General features: G+C 39.2%; 1 protein-coding gene across 3 annotated transcripts in view; it reads left to right on the top strand.

The window, feature by feature from the left end:
* DLG2 (discs large MAGUK scaffold protein 2) overlaps nt 1-24,619 on the top strand; it is a 1,019,534-nt gene that overhangs the window by 923,460 nt on the left and 71,455 nt on the right. For all 3 annotated transcript variants that reach the window (XM_021382614.1, XM_021382609.1, XM_021382622.1), the window contains one exon: nt 1,214-1,328. In XM_021382614.1, coding sequence (XP_021238289.1) covers nt 1,214-1,328 — 115 coding nt within the window. The remainder of the gene's footprint in view (nt 1-1,213; nt 1,329-24,619) is intronic.

The raw sequence follows: 24,619 nt of genomic DNA, 5'->3' as shown, positions 1-24,619 counted from the left end.
AGCAACAAACAGGGAGCAGACTGACAGCTTGTAAGTGCACAGCACAGATTTATTTGCTTAAACTAAGAGGTGATATGACCTGCTGAGATGCACACCCATCCTTTAAGGGAAGAAACCCTGAGTGCTAGTTTTGCTTCTCCTCCAGATCTGCAGTGGAAAAAAGTAAAGAAGGTTGTGGTGAGTTGGGGGTCAGCCTCTTCTCCCAGGTAACAGCGAGAGGATGAGAGGGAATGGCTTTAAGTTGGTCCATGGGAGGTTCAGGTTGGATAGTAGGAAAAAATTCTGCTCAGAAAGAGTGGTCAGGCACTGAAACAGGCTGCCCAGGGAGGTGGTGGAGTCACTGTCACTGGAGGTGTTCAAGAAGTGTATAGATGTGGCTCCGAGGGACATGGTTTAATGGAAACATGTGATGGGCTGATGGCTGGACTGGATGATCTTGGTGGTCATTTCCAATCTTAACAATTCTATGATTCTGTGATTCTAGACCTTGCTTTTGAAGCAGTCAGTGTAATAAAATGCTGAAATGCAGGGAACATCATCTTCTCTTTGCTGGCATCAGTCTACAACGTCTTACATCTTCGAAGTGTCACTGACTCAGTGAAATGGATCTTTGTCCACCCCCTCAAGTTAGTCTTCAGCTCATTGGTAGATTTCCCAGTTTGGGATTGAATTATGATTCTCTGTGATGCTGGAGCATTGCCTTTACATTGTTGGTTTCAAGGAATTAAAGCTTTTTTCCAAAACCTCATCTTTTAGAGATAATTGGACTTTTATGTTTTTCCTTCAGTTTAGTGAGATTTTACATTCAGTACTCAAATCATTAGTAACTTCAGTACATCATCCCATTGCCCCTATCATGGTATCTCATTGTTTGGAAGGAGGGATGATATAGTAGAGATCTGCTTTCAACATCCTTTTTGCAGACTGCAAAGTACTCAGTAACACATTTTAAACCTAATACTCTTCACTGAAACCCAGGAAAGAGGGTCTAGCTATTTGAAGGACTGCACAGTTGATGTGAAAAAAGTGGTGAAAGTTTCATGTACTGCAATAAAGAAGTCATATATTTACCTAAGAGCTTTTAGTAGACCTCAATTTTCAGGACATGCCTTACTCTAGTTAATTTAATATTAATTTACATTTAGCAGCCTTAATGATTATATAGGTCAAGAAAACTAAAATATCTTTATTCTCTGTTTTTTTATCTCCTCAGAGTACGCTCGGTTTGAGGCAAAAATCCATGACCTACGTGAGCAGATGATGAATCACAGCATGAGTTCTGGGTCCGGCTCCCTGAGGACTAATCAGAAGAGGTCACTGTATGTCAGGTGAGCAGGGGGAGCTTCCTCCTGGGAACATGTCACCAGCTTTCTGGTCCGTGACTGACTTTTGTGCTGTGGGCTCAGCTGGGTAGTGAAGGAAGTTTGAGGAGTTGAACTGAATTGAATTGAGAAATGCATCAATCTTACAAGCACAGCATCATTAATGTGAAAACTGGATAAAGCCATATTGCTTAATCCTATCATTTCAAACTGTTTTCAAAGAGCATTATACTTTTATAGTGATTTGGTTTTATGAGATGAAGATTTCTTAGCCGTTGTCAGCTCTTTCGGTATCTGAGATGGATTTTGTGGTGTAGTGACGCATTGCGATTGCGCATGTGGCCTTAACCAGACATAGAATGGTTGTTCTCATAAAGAGCACTTTCTCCACAAAACATTCTCACAAAGCAAAGACTATCATATACTATTCTAAATATGTGACAGTCTGCTGCTGTCCCCTTGCTCACAGAATCATTAAGGTTGGAAAAGACCTCTGAGATTATCCAGTCCAACCGTCCACCTACCACCAATATTGCCCACTAACCATGTCCCTCAGTGCCACATCTGTATGCTTCTTGGACTCCTCCAAGGATGGAGACTCCATCACCTCCCTGAGCAGCCTGTTCCAATGCCTCACCACTCCTTCTGAGAAAAGTTTTTCCTGCTATCCAACCTGAACCTCTCCTGGCACAACTTGAGGCCATTCTCTCTCATCCTATTGCTTGTTACACAGAAGAAGAGGCCAAGCCCCACCTCAATACAACCTCCTTTCAGGGAGTTGTAGTGACCGATAAGGTCTCCCCTGAGCCTGCTCTTCTCCAGACTACAATAAATTTACCATCTACCTTGCAAGATCAAATATGCAGATGAGACACTAACAAGATAATGTAGGTAGCTTAAATGGGGCAGTGAACATCACCGGAATTGCCTGACTGTAAGCCAGGCGTAGCAGTTATAGTTTTGCTTGGACTGAGCAAGTCTATTGATGGAAATCATTTCTGGCTGACAGACCAAGAGTCGTAAAATTGGCCCTAGCAAATTTCTTGCTGCCACTCATGCCTTTTGGGACCCTGGGAGACTATAGGACTCGGTGCCAAATATTTTAATAAACTTAATAATTATGCTTCTCTAGGATTTTCATTTTTATTTTTTTCCCTCATGCTCAGCATATAATTTGAAATTCCTGACAATCATGAAGTAGAGGGAAGCAATTTGTCAGCCTCCAGGCAGTGATAATTATTCATAGGGGAGCTAATTCAGGTGATAACATTGCACAGATCCAATTAAGGCTAAATTCTCCATTTTGTCATTATGCCCTCAACATGAAGGGATAAAGTAGCACAGAAGGAAGAAAAAAAATATTAGCATGTATGGTCTTATTCTAGCAGACAGCAACCACATTAAACTGTAATTGGTGCTGTTGCCAGAAAGGGCAAGAACTGACATGCTGTGGATCACTGTTACCAGAGGGCTATTGGACAAGATCAGGTTGGAAGTGTCATGGGTTTGCTACATCTCTGACCTCTTCTGGCCTCTCTGGCTTTGAGTTGACTTTTGAACCTGTTCCACCTTGACTGGATATTTTCCAGACCAAACAATGAGTGATTTTGTCATCAGGAGTTTTGGTCAAACACTTGAATTTGCATTTTCAGAAAGGCTGCTTCAGTTTACTTTGCTGTGAGGAAGGCCAGGAAACCAGACTGTAGGGAACAATGGCATGAGAAATCCAAGCCAGCAACCACGAGTAAACTCAAGTGTATGCACAAGTGTCCAACGCGGGGTCCTGAACAATTTGCTGGTTTGAGCTGCATCAGAACTCATTACCCTTCAATCAGCATGGATCTGGTAAGCCCTGCTGAGAATCAGGGCTTATTAGCTCCCACACCAAGCCAAGCTAATAAATCTCTGCAGCATACGGAGTATCCTGGTTCCTCTATCTGATATTGCTCTCTGTGCACTGAGAGCACTGTGTTCTCTAGTAGTTTATGAATTCTGGATGTGGTCTGTCTCACTAAGCTGATATGCCCTGGTGCTTCACACAGAAGTCTTTGTAGTCTTAGCCACATATCTAAATATCACTTCCCAAATCATAAACATAAAATTTGTTCTTTTCTTACGGACTTGTTCCAAAAAATGCCTTAAGCCTCTCAAGAAGAAAACCTCAAAAGTCTCAGTCACTTTTATTAATGTGAATTTGTGCAATCAAACCCCCACAACTGGCTGTGTCCAACTCTGAGAAATCTACTTGGGAAATTCTGTATTTTAAATATTATTATAATGTGTATTGCAGCAGTGCCTGGAGCATTGAACTAAGCACTGCTAGTTCAAATCATGCACTAATTTAAAAGGTAGCTTATGTCTACATTAACCACTGTGGAAAAAATAAATGTGGGTTGGGAAATGTGTTTGTTTACTGAGATTAAAATTTTCAGGGCACTTTATGGATAAACTCTTTACAGCCAGTGACCCTGTAAAAAGCCTGGGATTCAATGTTTTTTAGTATTCTTATAACTCAGGGCATTTCTACTTCAGTGGATTATTCTGACCAGCATCTGCAAAAGAACTAGAGGCAAATTACCATATGCTGCAAATCTGCAGTTGTAAAGACAAGTTAACTATTTTCTTTCTTTCTTTGTCTTTCTTTCTGTTTTCCTTTCTTTGGTATGTAGTGATTTTGCTGTCCTTCACTGAACATAAGCAAAGTAACTATTTAGCTGGAGAGCTTAATCAAAGCAAATACCATTGCAAGGAAATAAAATAAAGTTCCATATAGGTTGAAAATACCTACCATAATCTGCTCATGGAAAAGCCAACAGAAAAGAGGGTGAGAAAAACCAATGCTCTGTGACGAGACCTCCCAGTAGATACACTCTGCACATTGTGTGCAGCTTTCTTACTTCCCATGCAATCTCTGATTTCCCCTCAATCCCAACATCTGCTGGGCTGTGGGATTTCACCTATTTTAGATCAAGTATTGTATTTGCTTACTGTCCACTATGAAAACCTTGTCTTCACTGTGTTCATTTTATTTCCCTTAATTCTTAATGACCAGAGTATACATCTATATCTTAGCTAGTCACTCCAAGGTTCCCTTTGGATGGAAAGAGAAGGGCATCTCCGGGGAGGGAATCTACCTGCATCTTATTCATCTAACCAGTTCTAGACATCTGTGATAGAAGTATTCTCTCCATAGAAGCTCATGTTTCTACATCTGTATCTAGAGGGCAATCCAGCCCCCTAATGTAATAGCACAGTATTTTTAATTGAGATATATAAATGTAGTTACATGAAATGAAGCGAGGTGAAAATGTTGTAGAATCATCATAAGGAGATAATAGTTTCAATGTAGGACTAGAATTAGTCAGCTGAAAGAAATTAGAAGTCACACATAAGTGTATATACTACAGGTAAGCAATTGAGAATGATTTATCCTGGATAAATTGTGTTGCCTTTTGATGTGGACTTTTTTCTGTGCATACTTCGGTGTTTCTGATTTTTTTGTTTGTTTGTTATTATTCTTTATCCCAGTCTGTCTTCAGGCTTTCTGCTGCCTCCTAGAATATTTTCCAGGAATTTACTGAAAAGTTTTTTCAGTACCCTCTGTTCCTTTTGTATCTGAAAAACTATGTCTCTGTTTGGGGTGTTTTCAGAGAGCTCACAACATTAATGCCAAAGTGTTAAGAGACATCAAGGGAGGGCTGAGCAGTGGGACATGCTGTTAATAAGGAGCCCACATTCTCTTTGTCACTTAATATCTCCAGTGAGGAAAAAAGCCACAGAAACAGAAAGTGTGAAACAGCAAGTTCTATTATTTATAATTCATTTGTTGTGGTGAATGAACATAATTTGAATTCAACATCTGACATGACAGGCTAAAAAAATCCACGGTTATCCTTTCTAATTCAATGGAATTCAGCTATCAGCTCTTGATTAATGAGGAAAGTAAACAAACTTAGCACCAGATAAATGCTGTGCTGGGCTATATACACACATAACTCCTTTCAGTTTTTCATATGCAAATTTTTACCTTCCCTTTTTTTTTTTTGTCTTTTTTGTTCAAGTTTTTAAAATCCGCTCCTGTAAAACTATGTATTTGGTTGTCTTAAAATAGATACATGCTTTGCTTCGTCCTTCTAGATCCAAATCCATAGCCAAATGTTTTCAACCAGCATGTGGGGACTCTTAAGAAATGCCAGATCACATTATTTCCCGCAAAGACTGTGGAAAATGGCAGTCTTTTGAAGAGTCAGGCGTTAGGGAAATGCAGTCCTTTGCAGAGTTTGCTGAATGCAAGCAGCCATTGAAACTTTCGTATAAAATTATCAACCTTTGGAGGAACTGAAAGCTATATGTGATGAAGGGTTTTTCTTCTGTTGATTTACTGGATTCCTCCTGAACTTAAAGTACGTGTTCTATATTTCTGAGGGTAAAAGTAGATACATCAGTAACACATGTTTTATTGCTGCTAGATGTACAAAGAAAAGGCTTTCAAGCAATTGTGGGCCTTCCAAGAGCTGCTTTCTTACATTGTGTGATTGATATGCTTGGAATAAACAGACATGGTGCATTTAATCTTTACTCAAACCAGACAACTTCTGAAATAATGACTGTAATTAAAAATTCCAATGGGCCAAAACCACAATCAGGTGCTGTGGTGTTGTGTCACTCATCAGTAACAACTCAAAAGCTTTATCAGCATCCCAGTCCTCCCACTGCTGTTTTACTGTTTGATACGGTCAGTGCAAAATCTTTGTACCTAATCGTGTCTGTTTGCCCTATATAAAGGGACTGGTCAAGGTCATTGAAATTTAGGTATTTCAGCTCCAGCACTGCTCTTAAATCCATCAGCACAAAGCAAATTGTACTAATAGGTGTAAAAGTGGGTGTGGAAATCAGAGCTGGGACGGGGCTAGATCCAGCTGCAATTTTGGAAGCTGGAATTTCTCCTAGCTGGAATTAATGCTAAGCATTTTGTAGCTTTGATAGGAATGTGCTGTGCAAACAAAGCATTATATATTAAAAATGAATGTGTTCTGGTTCATTATCATTGAGCCCTAAGGAACAGAATCTAAATATTTGCCATAGCAACTTAGCGGCAGCTGAAAGGGAGTCAAGGTTGAGACACTTTGGGTTCTTTACTCCGATTCCCAGCTCAATAAATTCTCCATTAGGTCTTAGACACCTTTATGTGCATTTCCTGAACTTCTTAGAAATCAGCATGATGCTTTATCGCTCTGAGAGAAGTTTGTTGTCAACAAATCATAGAAATTCTGACTTGGGAACTTTGCCGAACTGTGGCTGAGGAGTTTGGCTGAAGCAGCTTATGAAGATCGCTTGCGGCATGCAGGGCTGGTTTTATGTGATGTCTGTTACAGCCACCCTTCAATCTCCCTGTCTTTTTGGAGACAGTGAACCCCCATAGACCACTGAGCATCAGATCAAGGCTCCATCAGCAAAACTCTCGTGGGATAGCTGCACAGCAGGTTGTGATCAGAGCAGTCTGACATCCACATGATAAATGCAAGCTTTGAAGACATTCCAGCAGTGAAATCTTCACACGACAATATCAGGATGGGCGATAGAAAGATTTACCAAGGGATGCAGAGAAAGATATGAACAGAAAGCTCATGCCTAAATATTGCAAGGAGATTATATGTGCTTATATAAATATCTGTATAGATATATGCTAGGGCTAAGTATATGCTGTATCCACGTGTACCTTGTCTTCATTTAAGCGAGTTGCCTAGTCTCTCCCTAGAGTCAGTGGGGTGCTCTTGGCGCTTTTGGAGAACATTTCATCTAATTCAGAAGTAGATTGCTCAGGCGAATCATGCCCTAAGAATGTCTGTTTCTCACAGATGCGTGGAAGGAGCCTCAAGTGATTAGCTGAGATGTAAACATCTATATTACAATCACTTAAAGCTTTGTCACTTGAATCCCACCCACACTGGCTCACACAGAGACACACAGAGCGTGCATATATTGTAGAAGCTGTAACCTTGTTGAAGCTGTAACATCAGCCTCTACAGCTGTTTGTGCCGTGAATTCTTAACCCCAAAATTCCTTCTAAATTAGTTTACCATTTGAATTAGCACTGCTGAAAGTGGCTGACGTTACACCCTTTTTCAGGTCATGGTCTTCAAGCTGGATGAGTTTAGAATTCATACAGCATCCCTAGTTGGAAGATACCCACCAGTATCATTGAGTCCAACTATGGCATCACACTGTGCATCTCTCTCAGGCTTCAGAGCGCTGTCGAGCAGTCTGAATTTCTGGGGACAGAGTGTGAGTTTGACACATAGGTATTACTGTTTGAATTTGATAGAGAAATAGCTAGAGCTTACAGAACTGTGCCTGTACTTGAATAAAATGATAGAAAATATTAGAATTCTCTTTACTGAAAGGCAAGTAGGGATAATTGAAATTTTAGTACAATTTGTTCACTTACCTTGGCTTATTCTTAGGTCCAAATTATAGAACAGAGCAGAGAGCTGCATTTGGAAAATTTGTGCTAAATGACATAGTACAGAAAGTTGGGTTTTATGATGGTGCTTATCAGACATGTTTTGAGGTGATCAGATAAATACACACAAAACATACACTTGTGAATGGACTGTTGCACTTGAAATGCCTTTTTAGACTGGAAAATTGAGACTGGTTTGGAAAGTTACTCATTTCACATGTACTGGTTTAGTATGAGTGTCTGAGTTTTTACTACTTTTTAGCAGTTCTTTCTCTGCATATGGGATCTTCTCCAGATCCTGCTGGCAGCAGTGAGCATTTTCATTGGCTTCAGTGTGTGATGCTCAGAGTCAGAACTAAGGACAAGGTACAAATCTTTAGTTTTCAAAACAAGGAAGGTCACTCTTACATGCTTGAGAGACCTTTTCCTCAGGTCGTTGTTCAGGATCTGAACTAGTATTAACTGAATACTCACTCAGCTGTTTTTTAGTTATTGGAGACACTGAGGATCAGAGAAGGATGAGGGATATGGTGGAAGATAAGGTCACCTAAGACAACAGGCAATACATCCAATACAGATATTATTTTGAAATTCATGTTTAGTATCTGGCTCATGGAACCTATGATTATATGTAAAAAGAAGCAGGAAAATGAGACAACTCTTGTATATAGTAATGCAAATACAGTGTTTTCTTAAGAACCTCAGACTGGTTATGTGCTTGGAAGATCATTTACTGGCATTTACAAAAACAACCATCTTCTTCATCCCGCTGTGCTAAGTACAGATTACATAAGAAATTTTAAATAATCAACTGAAAATTGAGAACAGGGAATGTCTGGAGATAGCCTGAATTTATTGAGATGATCTCCCTGATGTCAGCAGGAGCTGCAGGCATTTCACACTTTGAATTATATCTACGAAGTTTTCATAGGTCTTTAGCTGAAATGCTGTAACTAAGGCACACAGCTGCGTTCACAGAATGGCAGAATGGTTGGGTTTGGCAGGGTCCTCTGGGTCCATCTGGCCCAGCCCCTGCTCCAGCAGGGACACCCAGAGCACGGTGCCCAGCACTGTGTCCAGGCAGCTTTGGAGATCCCCAAGTAGGAGACTCCACAGCCTCTCTGGGCAGCCTGTGTCAGTGCTCCACCACCCACTCAGCACAGAAGGGCTTCCTGGTGTTCAGACATGTTTAGAGAGTGTTGCCACCCAACTGAAAGAGAATTGTTAGTCTTGGAGTATTCACAGTTCCAAAGCCTTCAGGCCTGTGTTTTGTTTGCATTTTGGTGCTAACATGAGCTCTGAAAAGTGATGCTGCAGATATAGTAATATGCCTCACCTGTGCCCTAGGACAATGGAAATCACAGAATCATATAATCTTAGAATTATTAAGGTTGGAAAAGACTGCTAAAATCATCCAGTCCAACCACCCACTACCACTAATATTGCCCACAGTCAATGCACTTGATATACTTTCAGTCGAAACAATCAACCACCTCATAAACTGCTGTAGTTTTTCCTATTACTATATTTCTTATTATTTTGCAGTACAGATTCTTGTGAACAGTTAACGAAAAATGAGGTTAGTCTGCAACTTTTAATAACATGTCAGAGACAAAAAAGAAGCAGTTAATGGAGAGTGAAAACCGAACACGTAAACAAATCAGTCAAAACAGCCTTGCCTTGGCTTGACACCAGCTCTCTTCTTCATATCTTCATGTTTCTCAGATCTACTACTCTTCAGTATCCAGTGTGAAATGAGGCCAACTGACTCCTTCCTGAGATGTGGTTCTGCATCTCACATACTTCTTGCCCACCAACTCACTTTGAAGTCAAGGATGGGGTCTGGTGACACTGGGCATGCAGCATGACGTCCCAGAGATGCTGGGCGCTTGAGCTGCATTGCTGCTGCTGCTGCCTGGGGAGACCACATATCACCCCGCCCAATGCCCAGCTGCGATGTGAAGCAGCGACTCTGTCACTGAGGGTTGAATGTCCAGTTGTGGCGAAAAAAGGAGGAAAAACAGATTAATTTGCATTTAATTGTGGTTGTAGCTCTGCAAATTATTGAATTTCTATTTGAGATGAAAAGCTAATGCACATGGTGCTAAGCACCTTGAGCCCCACATAAATACGCTGCTGCCTACAGTAATCTCAGATAACAAGCTCTGCTTAAAGCTCGGAATATAAAGCAGCTCCTTATCAAAGCCTTCCTTGTCTAATTCATCTTATCTTAACATTATCAGTAAAACTTGGGAGATATAAAATAATTGTCTGAGATCTGAAATCTTGTCCTTAGTGCTAAATTATTAATGCCTGCTGAAGCAGCTTTTCTATTAGCTGCTTCAGTAAGAATAGGTAGTACATACTTCTGGCCATTTTCCTTATTTTTCTGTTTCATAAGTTATTAAAATAATCCAGTCCCAGAACAGGTGCTTTGCTTGACATGTGATGCCTGTTGTAAAGAAGCAGCACACCTTTTTCTTTTCTTAAGAGATACTTTAATAGCATTTCATTGCACATGTATTCTGCTTTCCAGTTCCCTAGTGGGACTGCCTGCTTTCTGGTTCAGAGCCTCATCAAGCAGGAAAGCGTCAGCTAGAATCATTTGCAAGCCAGAAGATGATGATGAAGAACTTGGCCACATGTGGAAATAGCATTTGTTTGAAATTTCTATAACCACATATAGTCACATAGTCACAGCTTCAGACAGCATCATTTCTAAGCAGAGACTCAGAACGTGATCTGTCAGTTCAGAGGGGGAAAGTAACAATGAAGATAAACTGTTTGTGGCTTAAAATGGCTGAAAGTGAGTCAGCATAACATGCAGTTAAGCTTTGTCTGTTCTATTTGAAAAAGCAGTCTACTACGACAAACAGTTTTTTATGATATTTCCATGTCAACAGCTATAATTGGGCACCATCTATTTGTGCAGGTCTCAACTGGAAAAGTCCAAGAGAGTAAGTTAGATCATGAACGTAGAGAAGGAAACCCACTGAAAAAGAAGCTCATTGAAATACAGTCAAAAAGTTAGAAATCTAAATATGTTCACTGGCACGGCACAGGTTAGTAGATGCTCTTAGAACAGTGGGCAATGTGAGAGAAAGAGATAAGATTGCTTGGCCCTGTTAAAGTTTTCCACCTAGGCATCTTAAATGGAAAAGCTATAAAGAGAAGAGGCTCTCCCAACTAGCTGCATTGGTAGAAAACTGACGACACTGTTGAAACTGAATATAACTTTGCTGAACAGAGCAGTGGAAATTCTCATTTGAAGAGCCTTCCAATAAAGATGAATGAGAAGGAACTTTCGTCTCACTGCAAGGCTGTCCATCTTTGAGAAGGAATCCCAAACAAGTTAAGTGATGAGGCTGAGGAAGAGATCAGTGGGCTTTCCCAACCAAAGCAGAGATACTAGGAATAGAAATGACTGCTAGCTCTACAGCAAGCCTGCAAAGGACATGGAGAATTGCCTACCAGAGATGGGGAACACAAGGAGCTCTTCAGCAACTCCATCTGGTCATTCCCTGATACCCTGCACTTACAACAGGGAACAAAGTCTTGCAGTAGAAAATTTGAGATCTCCCAAGCCTCACTGTCATCACATTGAATAGATGCTGCTTTAGATGCAGCTATCATGCAAACTTTGCTGTCAGTGGTCATCGTGTGGCACCAGTCAATAAGCCTGGTAGGTAGGATCTAATCTTCTCTGAATGTGTTTTGCATTCAGAGCACACAGAATAGAAAAGCGTAGCAGAGATTACCATATTTGTAAGTGTGTATATACGTACATCAATCTGAAAGTAATCCCTTCTATTTATTTCCATGGAAACAGTCACAGATACAAAGAGCACAATAACACTATTAGCTAGAGAAAATTCTCAGCTACAAAAACACTATTTTTCTACGTAGTCACCACCAGTGGGCTGATCACGACACTAGCGTGCTTGTGTAGAAATGTAGCAAGTAAAAGAAGACTAAGGGCTGTTTAGTAAAGTCTGCCAGATGTTCCTCACTAAATAAGAATTAAGATAATGAAGAATTCGTACACTTTCTGTAAATACCACTTGTTTTTTCTGATGTTTTTCAGTTGACCTTGCAGGCAATGCAATTCCTTCACCCAGGATATTGCGCTGCTGTAATTATCAATACACCTGCTAGCACCACATATTACTTACCCCTATACAAATTACTTACTACAGGAAAGACAGCTGTGTATTGCTGTTTCCACTCCTACATCTTCCTCCTAGTTGTTCTGAGGGGTCCTGGCAGGGCAGGCAGCAGCTGAAAGCTTTGTGAAAAATTAAGATGGAAGCAGTCACTTGAGTGAATTAGAAGGATTTTTTTGGCCTCATATTTCTAAACACTTTCATTTTGGTTATGCCAGTTTTGAATAGTTTTTACCTTGGCATGCTGATCATAAGTGTGTCCTTTCCTATCAATATTCCTTTCTTTCTGGAAATCAAAAAGTCTGTAAGTATTTTCTCTGCAGCCATACAGTCCTTATTAATGTCCTTGAGACACTTTAGAATCCAGGTAGAGGTTGCAGTCACTAGCTGTTGTAATTGAAGACGCTGTAAGACAATTCCTACAGATAAGTATCGCAAGTTATCTATCAGTCATGAAAAAGAAGCCCAAACTAATAGCCATCAAGCAGTACTTTGCTTCTTTCACAGATGGTTCAAGATACAGAATCACACACATTTCAGACCTTTCATCTGTTCCCCTCTGCACCTAGGCAGTTGGATTTGCATTTGTCAAGATTCATTATACGGAGAATACTGAGAGAACTCTTCTTGTGTGAGAAGTAAAGCTGAGATTTGAAAAAAGTCCATGTATTTCTGTAGGAGGAAACTGCTATCTGTGTGAACTTATCTTGAAAACAGCTTAACAGAGACTTTAAAGAGAATCAATAACATTTTCAGTGGAAGTGCAGGGGCCGTGAAGCGATGTTTCCAACACGATTCACAGATTCAAAATGCAATTCCCTCTTCTGATATTACCACTGAAAGTGATTTTGTTCTTCTAGTACGGTAGTATTGCCATATCTACGGCAAGCAATTGCAACAAGAAGTCTCTGCTGCAGCAAGGTGCTGGGAATGCAATATCCTGTGAAATGCCCTGCAAAGGACATTCACCTTCAGAGTGATTCTGCTGTGATGTCTCTTCCAGGCATGCTGTTACAGGCAGATTTTTATGACATCCATTTTCTTTAATCAATTGCAAATTTTTCACATTATTAAATAACTAGGTTTTAAGGCAATTTATTTTTGTTATTTAGCATTCTTAGTGTCTGGTCCTGATCTCACACTTGCCCTTCTTTGCAGGAAAAAGGATGATCTACACTGGCATTAACGTGGTCAGAAATAGGTTCTTTAAGCTGCTGATAGAGTTATTAGGAACTGCATAATTTCAGCACACAGCTCTTCTTCAAATCTGATTCATACGGGTTTCATTCTGCCTGAAGTTAATCCCAGCTAAAGTGCAATTGCTGTCATCTGTCTTTACTCTGGTTTCAAGTCAGAGTCATTCCATGAGTAAAAACTTGAATTCTTCATCAGCAGTGTTTTCAAATGGATTCCTCTTGAAAAGCTCTTGAACTTCAGCAGAAATTTCAGCAAAACTGACCTGAAGTTTGTGGTTGTCTCTGGAAGTCTAATGATCTTATTAGGCTTGAATAATTTGTCAGAATAGCTGCGGCTGCATCCAAATCATAGTAGCAAGGAAAACAAAATATGATTGCATACAAGCTGACTCACTTACTGTCAAGTTCTTCTGGCTTACTATCCAGCTAGACCTGGGAGTTACTGTACAGGGCAATGCATCAGATTGAAGCCCACAGCCCCCACCACCTTCTGATGCAGGTACAGTAATCAGGGGCATTCAGCATAGGTTGTAAACTTCCCTGCACAGCAGAAATGAAGCCTGACAATCAGGCAAGTTTCAGTGATACTGAGGCAGAGACCTGGATGGTTTTATCAGTTCTGTTCTTGTGAATAAATCTGATCTCATTCAGCAAGTGCCTCAGAATTTATTACAATAGAGTCATAGAACGGTTTGAGTTGGAAAGGACCATTAAAATAATCTCGTTCCAACCCCCTGCTATAGGCAGGGACACCTCCCTCTAGACCAGGTTGCTCACAGCCCCATCCAGCCTGGCCTTGAATGCTTCCAGGGAGGGAGCAGTCAAAACCTCACTGGACAACCAGTCCATAGACACTGGAGCATACCTGAATAAGCAATGTTTTGGCATAGATGAGGAATGATGTCTTTTTATTACAGATGCTAACGCAATCATCTTTTAATTTCTTGATACTTTCAGGAATCCATATATTTTTAGATTATTTCTAATTTGCTTTCATTCACATTTTTTTGATGCCAAGATTCTGAAAATGCTTAAAAAGAACATCATTAGGAATATAGTAATCAGTATTTCGTAATATGAATGTTATCTAATGTTATCAGCCTTTGTTTGTCCTTTGCATGAGTAGTAGACAGTAATTCAGTTAGCAATACTCACCTATAGTCTCCCTTTAAGAATATCACAACTATTTAAAAATATTGGATAAAATTCAGCAGATAGTGTTGCCCCAAAGGAGCATTTCAGCAGCTTTGGCTGCAAGAATTCTGGAAAAAAAAAGAAAAATGATGTAAATGAAGCATCAGTCGGCAGTCAGGATATTTCTCACTGAAAGAATAATAGGGAATTTGACTGAATTAATGATTTGAACGTTAGCCAGCTGAATGCAAGGATCATTTCTGAATTTAGTGCCTGGAAAACATGAGGTTGTTTTCCTCTTGGTCAAGTGTGAAAGAGCTGTGCTGTTGGTGCTTCTTAAGCTACTGTAGTTTTATTTCTTCTGTATTAGCATTCCAAACCCATCAGGCACTGTACAGACATAAAAGAAATATTCCTTTTTAGTGTGGGCAGTATGCAGAAGGGTCACAGTTTCCTTTCTCTAAACTTTGTAATTACAGTAATCTTCCTTGGTTAATTTCAGCAGCTCTTGATTTGCATCAGGATGACAAAAAGAAAAATCCATATTTGGTAGGATGCATTCCACATTTTTAAGAAGGGACATTTAAATTATCCTCAGATTTCAATGCTGCTTTTTTAGGAAATTTTATTAAAATATTAAGTTGAGCTTTTAGTGCTCCATCTATAGAAATGCAGTACATAGCCCAGCGTCTTATACTAAAGACTCACATTCATTTTTATTCCAGCCGCTTTGGTGTCTAAATATATTCAAGAGCTACAGCGGAAGTGAATTTGAAATGGGATTTTGTTATATCTGGGAAAAGCAGACAGATAAGTTTATGGAATAGGAAAATTATTTCTAAAAGTGTGTATTAAAAAAATCAGTAATAATTATGTCTCCTACAAATAGCAGTAAAACTCATCTGCAGATAGTATAACTAATGGTTAATGTAGTGTGAATCAATCGTCATAACTCAGGCAAAAATCATAATGCTAAGAAAAATTTTACTCCAGAAGATACCACTGAGAAGTGACCTGCCTGTTTAAAGGACACAACGAGTTTTGTATTATATCTGAGCTCTTACTGGAAGAAGATAAGTGATATTATTCTGAAACTGAGGAGCTCAGATTCTGCATTAATTTAAGACCTAAAAATACACAGTTTTGTTATTAGAGAGAGGTGGAGTGGTGCTGAAGCACTATGATGACTTGTTTGTTAATTGTAGGATGCCTACTTGTAGCTATTGGAGAGAAAATAGAGTTTGAATAAATCATCTAAGAGTCTTTCAGTCACAGAATGCAAAAGTCTGAGGTCAACATTTATCAGAAATTTCTGAATTAGATGTGTGAAAAGAGGTTGGATTTTTTTTTTTTTATTGCCAAGAAAAGGGAGGAAATATGTGACTCACCACTCAGTTTTTCCACTGAGACAAGAAAGGTGCTTCTAATGCTTAAATTTCCAGTTAATATGGCCTTAGCCCTTAGCTATGAGGTGTCATAAGCAAGAAAATGGCAATAGGTTTAAGAAAAGGATAATCAAGTCTCTCCCTTAATTCTGTCCTATAGCTACGATGCTGGACCCACATGAATCATGTAGAAACCATGTTGACCTAAATAAACTCTTTTGAAAACATACCACCATATTCTTTCCTTTGAAAGCATATCATGTATCTGGCCTTCCATATGTTACTGTTACAAGAGGCTGAACAAACAAAATTTGAAGCCTATGTAGTTTTAAATTCTCTTGTTTCTCTGTAGAGTTGCCATTCTGGAAATGAGCTAGCAACAATCCGGGATTACCGACATGTGATCTGTCTCAAACTTTATTCTAGAGGCCTGCTAAATTAAGGACTTCTTCTTTTCAGTCAGCAAAGAGGGAATATTTGTTGTAACTGTGTCTTTGTTACGTACAAAAAAAGGATACACCTATGAGAGAGGATCATGAGTGTTGAGAAGCAGGAAAAAACAACACATTTCTTCTTTGAGTATTACTAGAAAGTAGACTTGCTAACGTGTAGGTCAAGTATGTCAGTGAGATCCTCTTGGAGAAATATTTATACCATAAACATTACCATCTCTTGAAGTCAAATACAATATATGTTTTTCGTGATGTGCTTCACCTCTGCTCACACTGTGTACAGGACAATAGCACTTTATGGGGTAAAAATTATTTAAGAAATCAGCAATGCAGACTATTTCTGGGGAAAATTAAGCACCAACAGAAGTAATTTAACCTAATCAGAGCTGCTGAGAGCTTGTGTGAAAATAGAAATACTTTTGAAATAATCATAATGGTCTGGGACTTAGAGATTTTTTGTATTTCTGTGAATGACTTTTTCCCAGTGTGTGTACAGAATAATCTAATCATCACCAATTACAAGAGTAATTGAAAATTTGTTTGAGCTGATTAACTAATTTTAGAATTTATTTCCTGATATCTTAGTGTTTTTCACTGATACAAGCAGCCTTCTACTAGGAAAGCTGAAGCTTTCTCTGCCAATATTTTGTCTGACATAAATTCAATAACAGATAATTAACTGGTAATTGTGATGGGTAAAATAAAAAATTAGATGTTTATTTCCAGCTCTAGAGTAGTTCTGAGTTGATGTGGATCTTGCCCTGTAGAAGGGGACAATTCTTTACATTTATTGAGGGCCTGTAAAATCCTATCTACTGCTTTAATGGAGAAAAAAGCATTTACAATTGGACTTCAGTGCATTTTCACCTGAAAATCACCATTTGTACTGCTTCTCATATGGGCAAGCAAAAATAATGTTAAAAGGATGTATTTACGTTCTCTTTTCCCCTTGTATGTTTCTGATGAGAACACCTTGTCTCTCAAGCCGGAGGTGGCTCCTATAACCATTACACAAGGGTCAAATGCTGTCTAGAGCACAAGCCTCCAAAAGGGACATGGAACAAGGAGCTTCCCACAGAGGAATGCATATCACACCTTTGTGTGGATATTCCTGATGTAGAAAAGGATGATAGACCTCTGAACTTGCCTGGAAAACTTTCATATAGTCACCACTACTGACATCTAACAGTGCATAGTCCTGTAGTTAGATCAGTTAAATTTAGAAAGTTGAAGCTTATTTTCCTGCTCTGCTAGGCAATTCCTGATGCCCAGGGGCATTTCAGTTGAATCAGGCACAAGCATTAGCCCTCCTTCAATTTTGCTGCAAGAGCACATGGCAGTCTTATGCGTAACATGCCATCTGCCAGGACTCCTAGGACCTGCAGATCTTCTCCCAGCATTGACTACTGTCAACCCATACAATTAAGGGGATTAGTCTGAGGTGCCAGATTTTTGACTTGTTCTTGAAATTCATGAGGTGCCTGCTGGACTCTTCCTCTAGCCTGCCTATGTCATTCTACATGGCCACCCTGCTCTGAAGTGTATCAGTTGGACCCAGTGGAGTGCCATCGGCTCACTTGATGAAAGTGCACTTCTCATTTCCTCATTGGTCACTGGTAATGTGTTATAGCACAGGCCTCAAGACAGATCTCTGTGGAATCCCACTTCATGCTGTGCTTGAGGTCGAGTACAGCTCACTAAGCACAATCCTCTTAGGCTGATATCCAGCCAATCTTTTACCTGTCTAGTTGTCCACTCATCAAGACCATAATGTTTTGCAATATTTTTGGAAATAAGAAACAAAAGTCTTGCTAAGGTCAAGGTATATGACAACTACTGCTCTCTTTTATCCACAAATGCAGTCATTTTATCCTAGAATGCTATCAGGTTGCCCAGACATGATTTGCCCTTGGTCCATAATTACTATTTCTGGTCATATTCTTTTCCTTCATGTGCTCAAAAGTGTGATCTGAGTGGACTTGCTCCTCGGCTTTCTCAGACACCAAAGGGAGTCTGACCAGCCCATAGTTTCTCAAATCAACCTTTTGGCCTTTTTAGAAGATGGCTCTATTTGCCATTTCCAGCCACTGGGAACATATCCTGATCTCTGTGACCTTTCAAAGATGACAGAGGCCCGATCGTGACCTTGGACAGTTATCTCAGCCCATTTGAACACAGCCTGTAGGTCTCATGGATGTGTATGGATTGAGTCAGTCATCAGTCACTTCTGGTCTCTTTTCTTCCTGAACCCCATTTCCAAGCGCAGCACCCAGTGGGACCTTCTTGGTGAAGACGGAAACAAGGAAAGCATTGAGCCGCTCAGCCTTATCTGTGTCTGCTGTCACTAAATCAGTTCAGCAGTTTCCTTTATTCTTCTTTTTACTGGCAATACAGGTGCAGAACCCCTTGTTAACCTTGGTGCCCCTGGCAAACCTCAGCTCATACAGAGCCTTGGCTTTGCTGGCACCATCCCCTCTTCCACCCCCATATACTGCATTTTGTGCATTCAGCACAGGGTGTCAGTGATCAAGCATCAAACTGGTATCTGCCTAGTAGGTCAATTTGGAGAAAAAGTCTGGTTGCGTCTTTATTTTCCTCATGTTTTATCTGGTCTCTGTATGTTAAATCACAGTCTTCTGCAAGTTTTCTTTTTGCTTCATGCCTTTTTCATGCAGTAATTGCTTAGCATACATGAAATATATGTATGAACTGAAATGATTAACACCACCCTCTTCTGTTCTTGTTCTATCCACCCCTTTAAATGCTATATTTTTAAGTTTCCTGGTTTCCACATCCTTCTCCATAGTACATGACAGGTACCTTGTGTAGATATCCATTAATCCGTCAATGAACTAAGGCTATCTTGATCATTAATCAATTATCTAAGAGATCATCCGTCATGGTTTTCATTACATCAGTAGCACAGCTGCAGTCATTACATTTCACATCTTCCAGCTTTTGATTCTGTGTAGGTCTGGAACTTAGAGTCAAGTGGATGGGATTTTGGATGTCTAGGACTCAAGATGTAACACACAAACCTGGAGGATGTCTGCTGTAATTATAATTACAAACATCTCTTGCTTTTGGGTGCTGAGTGAGAAGCAAATTAGTGAGACTCCACTGTTCAGTTCTTGTTCCCCAGAGCAGTGTTTTGAGGTTATAGTCCATCCTGTGAAATACTTTTCCACTCTTGAAATCCAATTGGGTATTTCACACAAATTTTTGTAGTTTAATTTGTGGTTAGTCCTTCCTGGGTTTCAGGAAGAATAAGACTACATTCCTCTGGAATACTATTCCATTCAGTTTTTCTCATCTAACCATCCTTGCATCAATATGCAAATTAAATGGTCATTGAAAAAATATACCTTTAATAGTGACATATTTTACTGTTCTAAGAATTCTGCTCAGCTGAGTAACATCATAATTCGGTTCGCTATAATGAGAGCATCACAATAAATTCTCATCCATTCAATAATGTGGCAGTTTTCTCAAATTTCATAAGACATCATTTAAGCCATAATTAAACCATCATTAATGCCTTCTACTTCCAATCTGTCCTCTTCTCACACAATTAATTAACAGAGTGAGCTGAAGGAAATAGAATAATATTATTTTGACATCTAACACAACCATAAAAATAATGCTTTTCCAGCAGCATTCCTTTCAGATTCATGTTAACTGGAAATGAAGAAATGCTTAAATTATAGGAAGGCATGGTAGCAAGATAGTCTCCATATTTTAATGTTCTGATTTTTTCAGGCTCTCCCAGACCATTTGTAATAATGTAAATCTTTTCATTGCTATCACATCACTTCTCCCTCATTTTAAATCCTATTCTCATCCTTTTCCTTATGCTATGTAGGCAGAAGATAATCTTATTTTATTTGGTAAACCTCTAGGTTTTGTTTAGTAAAACTGAGGGATGAGCTGCTTCTCTAAATGGCAGGAAGCAAAGCATGTGAGCTTTGAGATAATCCCATTTGTTGACAGTCTGTGAAGGAGGTTAATGCATTTTTGTAAGACTTGCCCAGGATTTGGTTTATAGTGTTCACAGCTAATATTGCTCCTTACCTTCCTTCTCTTATCTCTTAAGATAAGGCCTATGAGACTTCTTCCCACACCACCATTTGTAAAGTGATGTATCGATTTACTTTCATTGATCTCACTGTACAGTGTTTAAGGAATTGATGTTGCCATTCAGCAACGTGGCACACTCTTGTTCTCCCTCAGTCAATTCAAAATGGGTCAGACCTTGAATCACCACTCTCCATACTGAATCATTTTCAGTGTCAGTCAAGGAAAATAGACTTCTTGGTCAAAGTACAGGATCCTTTTAAATTTTGCAGCATGTATTAAATATAGTTATGATGAGATATATATAGATATACATAGATATAGATGATATAGATGAGATAAAGATAGAGATATTATTACAATTAATAAGGGGAGAAGTTTGGAACTGGCTTTGTTAAAAGCATTTTCTTAAGTAGCTTATAAGAGTAAGCATAGTGTCTCCAATATCACCTGTACATATGATAGTAGTAAATGGAACTTTCAGGCCATATTATGGGCTACAGGAGCCCAGCTTTGGCATCACAGCATCACATAAATAGACACGCAGTCTACAGAGGGTGATCCAAGGTGCCTAACTGTTACATAAATTCTACATGCAGTAAATATAAGTAATGTGTAGGGAAATCAGTTTTGCTGTGCTAAGCAAAGATTTTAGCCAAATACATCTTTAATGGAGCTCCCTTACAGAGCACAGCACCACCTTAGGTTTGGGTTAGATTGAATAAATCTGCTTTTGGTTTAGCTCAGAGGGAAAACTGAATGAAGGCACATGTCTGTATTCTCATTCTTGCTGAAAGCCTGGCTTTAGTCTCTGTATTAGGTACGAAATATTCTGGAAACTTGAAAGCAGAGTTGTACAAGAGAGGACAGGAACTTGCTGAGCAGCAGTCTCTGCTAAAAATATAAGAGGAAGAGATGGTGGTGATGATGGTACCCCTTACATTTTGCAAAATATCCTGGCAGGTATATGCCCCTTTTCTTTGTATTGCTGTTTTAGTAAAAGCCAACCTGGAATCACAGATGATAGCCAGATAGCACACTGGCAGTTGAATTCCTGAGCCTCTAGTTGAGAGGTTCCCAACAACTTCTTCCTCCTAAACTTTAATGTTCCTTGCCCCTCTGTCACACTGCCCTTTCAAGGAAGGGGGTAAAAAATGGCTTTTCCACAAACGGCAACCTAATGATTAGGGCACGTTATGAAGATAAGAGAGTTTTAAAAGAAAATAGCCTTTCCTGTTGTGTTATTCCTGCATTAAATTTCATATATCTTTCTTAGGTATATTCTAATCATAATAAGATTGAGCCTTTTAAGGATTAAATGCAGTTTGGATATTTCTCTGCCTTAAATGTGAATTCCACAAATGCTTAAAGGAGAGAGAGAGAGAGAGAGAAAGACATCCAGGTTCTCATAAATATGTGAGAGCAAATGTACTCTAAAATACTGGATCTAGTGAATGGAGCAGGATTTCTGAGTTTTGCAGTAAGACCTTGGCTCTTAAAATCCATCTAAGTCTATTTTGGGCACCAAAAATAGTAATTCTGAACCTTACTCTAGCTCTGACTAACCTATCAGTATCCAGAAAGATTTATCATAGATTGTATTCAATATCCTTTTAGCCTGCTGCACTTGAAGCAACTATCAAAGAGGTAAGATTAGAAATGGCTCTGATTTTCAGGCTCGTCTGAAGCTTTCTGAATAGTGATCATCAAGAAAGTCCAAGGCAATTACAATCACAGTCATAGTTATATCTAAAACAAAACACATGCCAGTCTGGAATTTCATAGGGCTATGTAGTCTCAGAGCTGCCATTTTCTCCCAAAGAAACCAATAAACTAGCAGGCCACTTTAAAGACAATATCAATGATTAGCAAAGAAAATACCACAGTTGATTTGTGAGCCACATTCATTTTAATGGATTCATTTCACTCCAAAATGGGAGTTCCAGCTGCTGCAATGTGTTATGTTGGATGTGGTTTTATCTCACCAATAAAACAGTGATTTCTTAAAATATGTTTCTGTGGCACAAGTCTTTGGTTATGATTATGTAATCCAGATAATCTAGCAGCAAAGTTCGCTCTCAGAACCTTGATTTCTGAGACTTTACTGGTTGTTTACTCTCAGTCTCTCTTTTGGAGCAAGCTAACTAATTCCCCTCCAAGATCAAATATGGATATGTTATTTTTAGGACAGTTCACTCAAGAGATTTCTCTGGGCAGGATGGGTGAAGCAGCATGGATTTGGTTCTCTTTGCATGCTGCATTCTCACAACCCTATTCCAGCAGTCTTGCCCTCTTAAATGATCTCCCCTGTATGCTGTCATGTCCTCCACGTCAGCACATGCAACATACCATTCACATTACTTCAGCCACTTTGAACAGGAATGCAATATTCATAAAATAATAATCTCGAAGGACTACAGGATGCGGCATGAGCTCAAAGCAAACCTAAGTCTAGTGCAATGTGGTATGTGCTAGAGGAGATTTGCCTTGAATGGTGAGATAGGCAGTACTGAGCATTCTAGTTTAGCTATGTCTAACTGTGTCAGTGTCATGTAATCATAGCATCATAGGATGGCTTGGGTTGGAAGGGACCTTAAAGATCATTCCAGTTCCCTGCTGTGGGAAGGGTTGCCAGCCACTAGGTCAGGCTGCCTATGACTCCATCCAACCTGGCCTTGAATGGCTCCAGGAATGGGGCATCCACAGCTTCTCTGGGCAGCCTGTGCTAGTACCCCCTACCTTCCCCCTAATTTAATATTAGGGCATGAGCATCTGTTTGTAAATAACTTTCATTAGGAAAACCATTCCGAAAAAGTTCTTGAGGACAAATGTCTCAGTCTAGAGAAGAATGGGTTGACAGTGAAAGCACACGTCTAGATTACGCTGATTCAGAAATGTCAGGGTATTTTACATAGGTGTCAAGAGTTATAAGAGCTTCCCCCTCTCCAATACCATCGTTGCGCATATGCCCAGTGCTTTCTGTTCAGTTTCTGTTTTTTGAATGCCTGTTTCATGACATTTGTAGTGAAGATGTACTGTTGTTTTTAATCTTTCTTCTCTTTAAATTGTGCAGACATTGCAAAAAACAGCAGCTGTTGCTTTAAAATGCAGATAAGTAGGACACTATGCCACTTGTGGGTGTCATCATCACAGATCCATGTTACTGTTTTCTGTCAGCTAGAAGTTAATCACTTCATATTTTACCCTGTCAATCATTTAGCAAGAAACAAGAACAAAGATGTCTTTAGGGAATAGTGGCATCTTTTTTATCTAAGGCATTTTTTGCATGAACATTGTGATGATGTTTCTCTTATCTAGATTATTATGAGGCGTAAGCATATAAAAATATATCTTAAAAACATTCCTTTGGATGTTACTGCTTCAGTATTTACTTTGCATCCATTTAAATAGGTTTTTTTTTCCCTGAAAATGGAAATATTTTTACTAATTATTTGAGAGATATTTACTGATGATTTGAGAGACATTTTCCAGGAATTTACCCTTCTACTCATATTTTTTCCCCAAAGGGAAAAGGATCTAGATTTGTAGTGGGAGATTCTCACTAAAAATGAGAAATATTTGAATTAACTGCAAAAAAAAATTGTGGTGTTATATGAGGACATTAGATGTATTCAGTAGTGTGGTTAAAATCTTAATATTACTGTGCCAGGTTAGAAAGATGTGTATGCACGCACTATCTTGCAAACCTTAGTATGTATGTTGTATGCTGTACATCTTTCACCTGTTAAATTCTGTAAAAATAAATTCATAGATTTTCATGACAATGAATCAATAAATGAGTCAATAAAATTTGTGTTTTGGGAAGATTATTCAGATCTTTGTGTTGAGGTATGCAATATTGGAAAGCCAATGAAATAATATTCCATAAATGGATTTAAACTACTTTGGTTTAGAAAACTTAATAGCTGTGTCAAGAATTTCAGATCAAAATTAAGTGCACCATCCTTTTTAAACAGAGCTATCAGGAGAAAGAAAAGGGAAGGGTCTTCTGTGAATGAAATGTTTTGATAAAAATAGTTAAGCATCTTTTTATTAGCACTTTTCTTATTTCATAGCTCACAACTTTCTCTGTAGGAATAATGAAGTGAAGAAACAGAGATATGGACAGTGTCTTACATAACCTGACAAAAATCCTTGGCCTTAGAGGCGGGTCCCAGCTTTGTGCTGGGTCCCACTCTAATGCATTATTTATGGACAGCTGCATTGCATATGTACAAATGTGCAAATGGAGTTTCAGCTTGAATTCCTTAGTTGGCATCCACAGCTACGGCAGGACATAAACATAAAAGTATTCTTTCAGGTTTTCATATGCCAGATAAGCCAGGTTTTAAAGATCAGACCCAAGCCCCAATGATGTAGGGTGAACATGTGAAGGTGAACCCAAGGCCATTCCCACCCATTATGCTATG

This window comes from Numida meleagris, chromosome 1 (genome assembly GCF_002078875.1).
Source record: "Numida meleagris isolate 19003 breed g44 Domestic line chromosome 1, NumMel1.0, whole genome shotgun sequence".
NCBI lineage: Eukaryota > Metazoa > Chordata > Aves > Galliformes > Numididae > Numida > Numida meleagris.
This window is presented reverse-complemented; position numbering and strand designations above follow the sequence as displayed.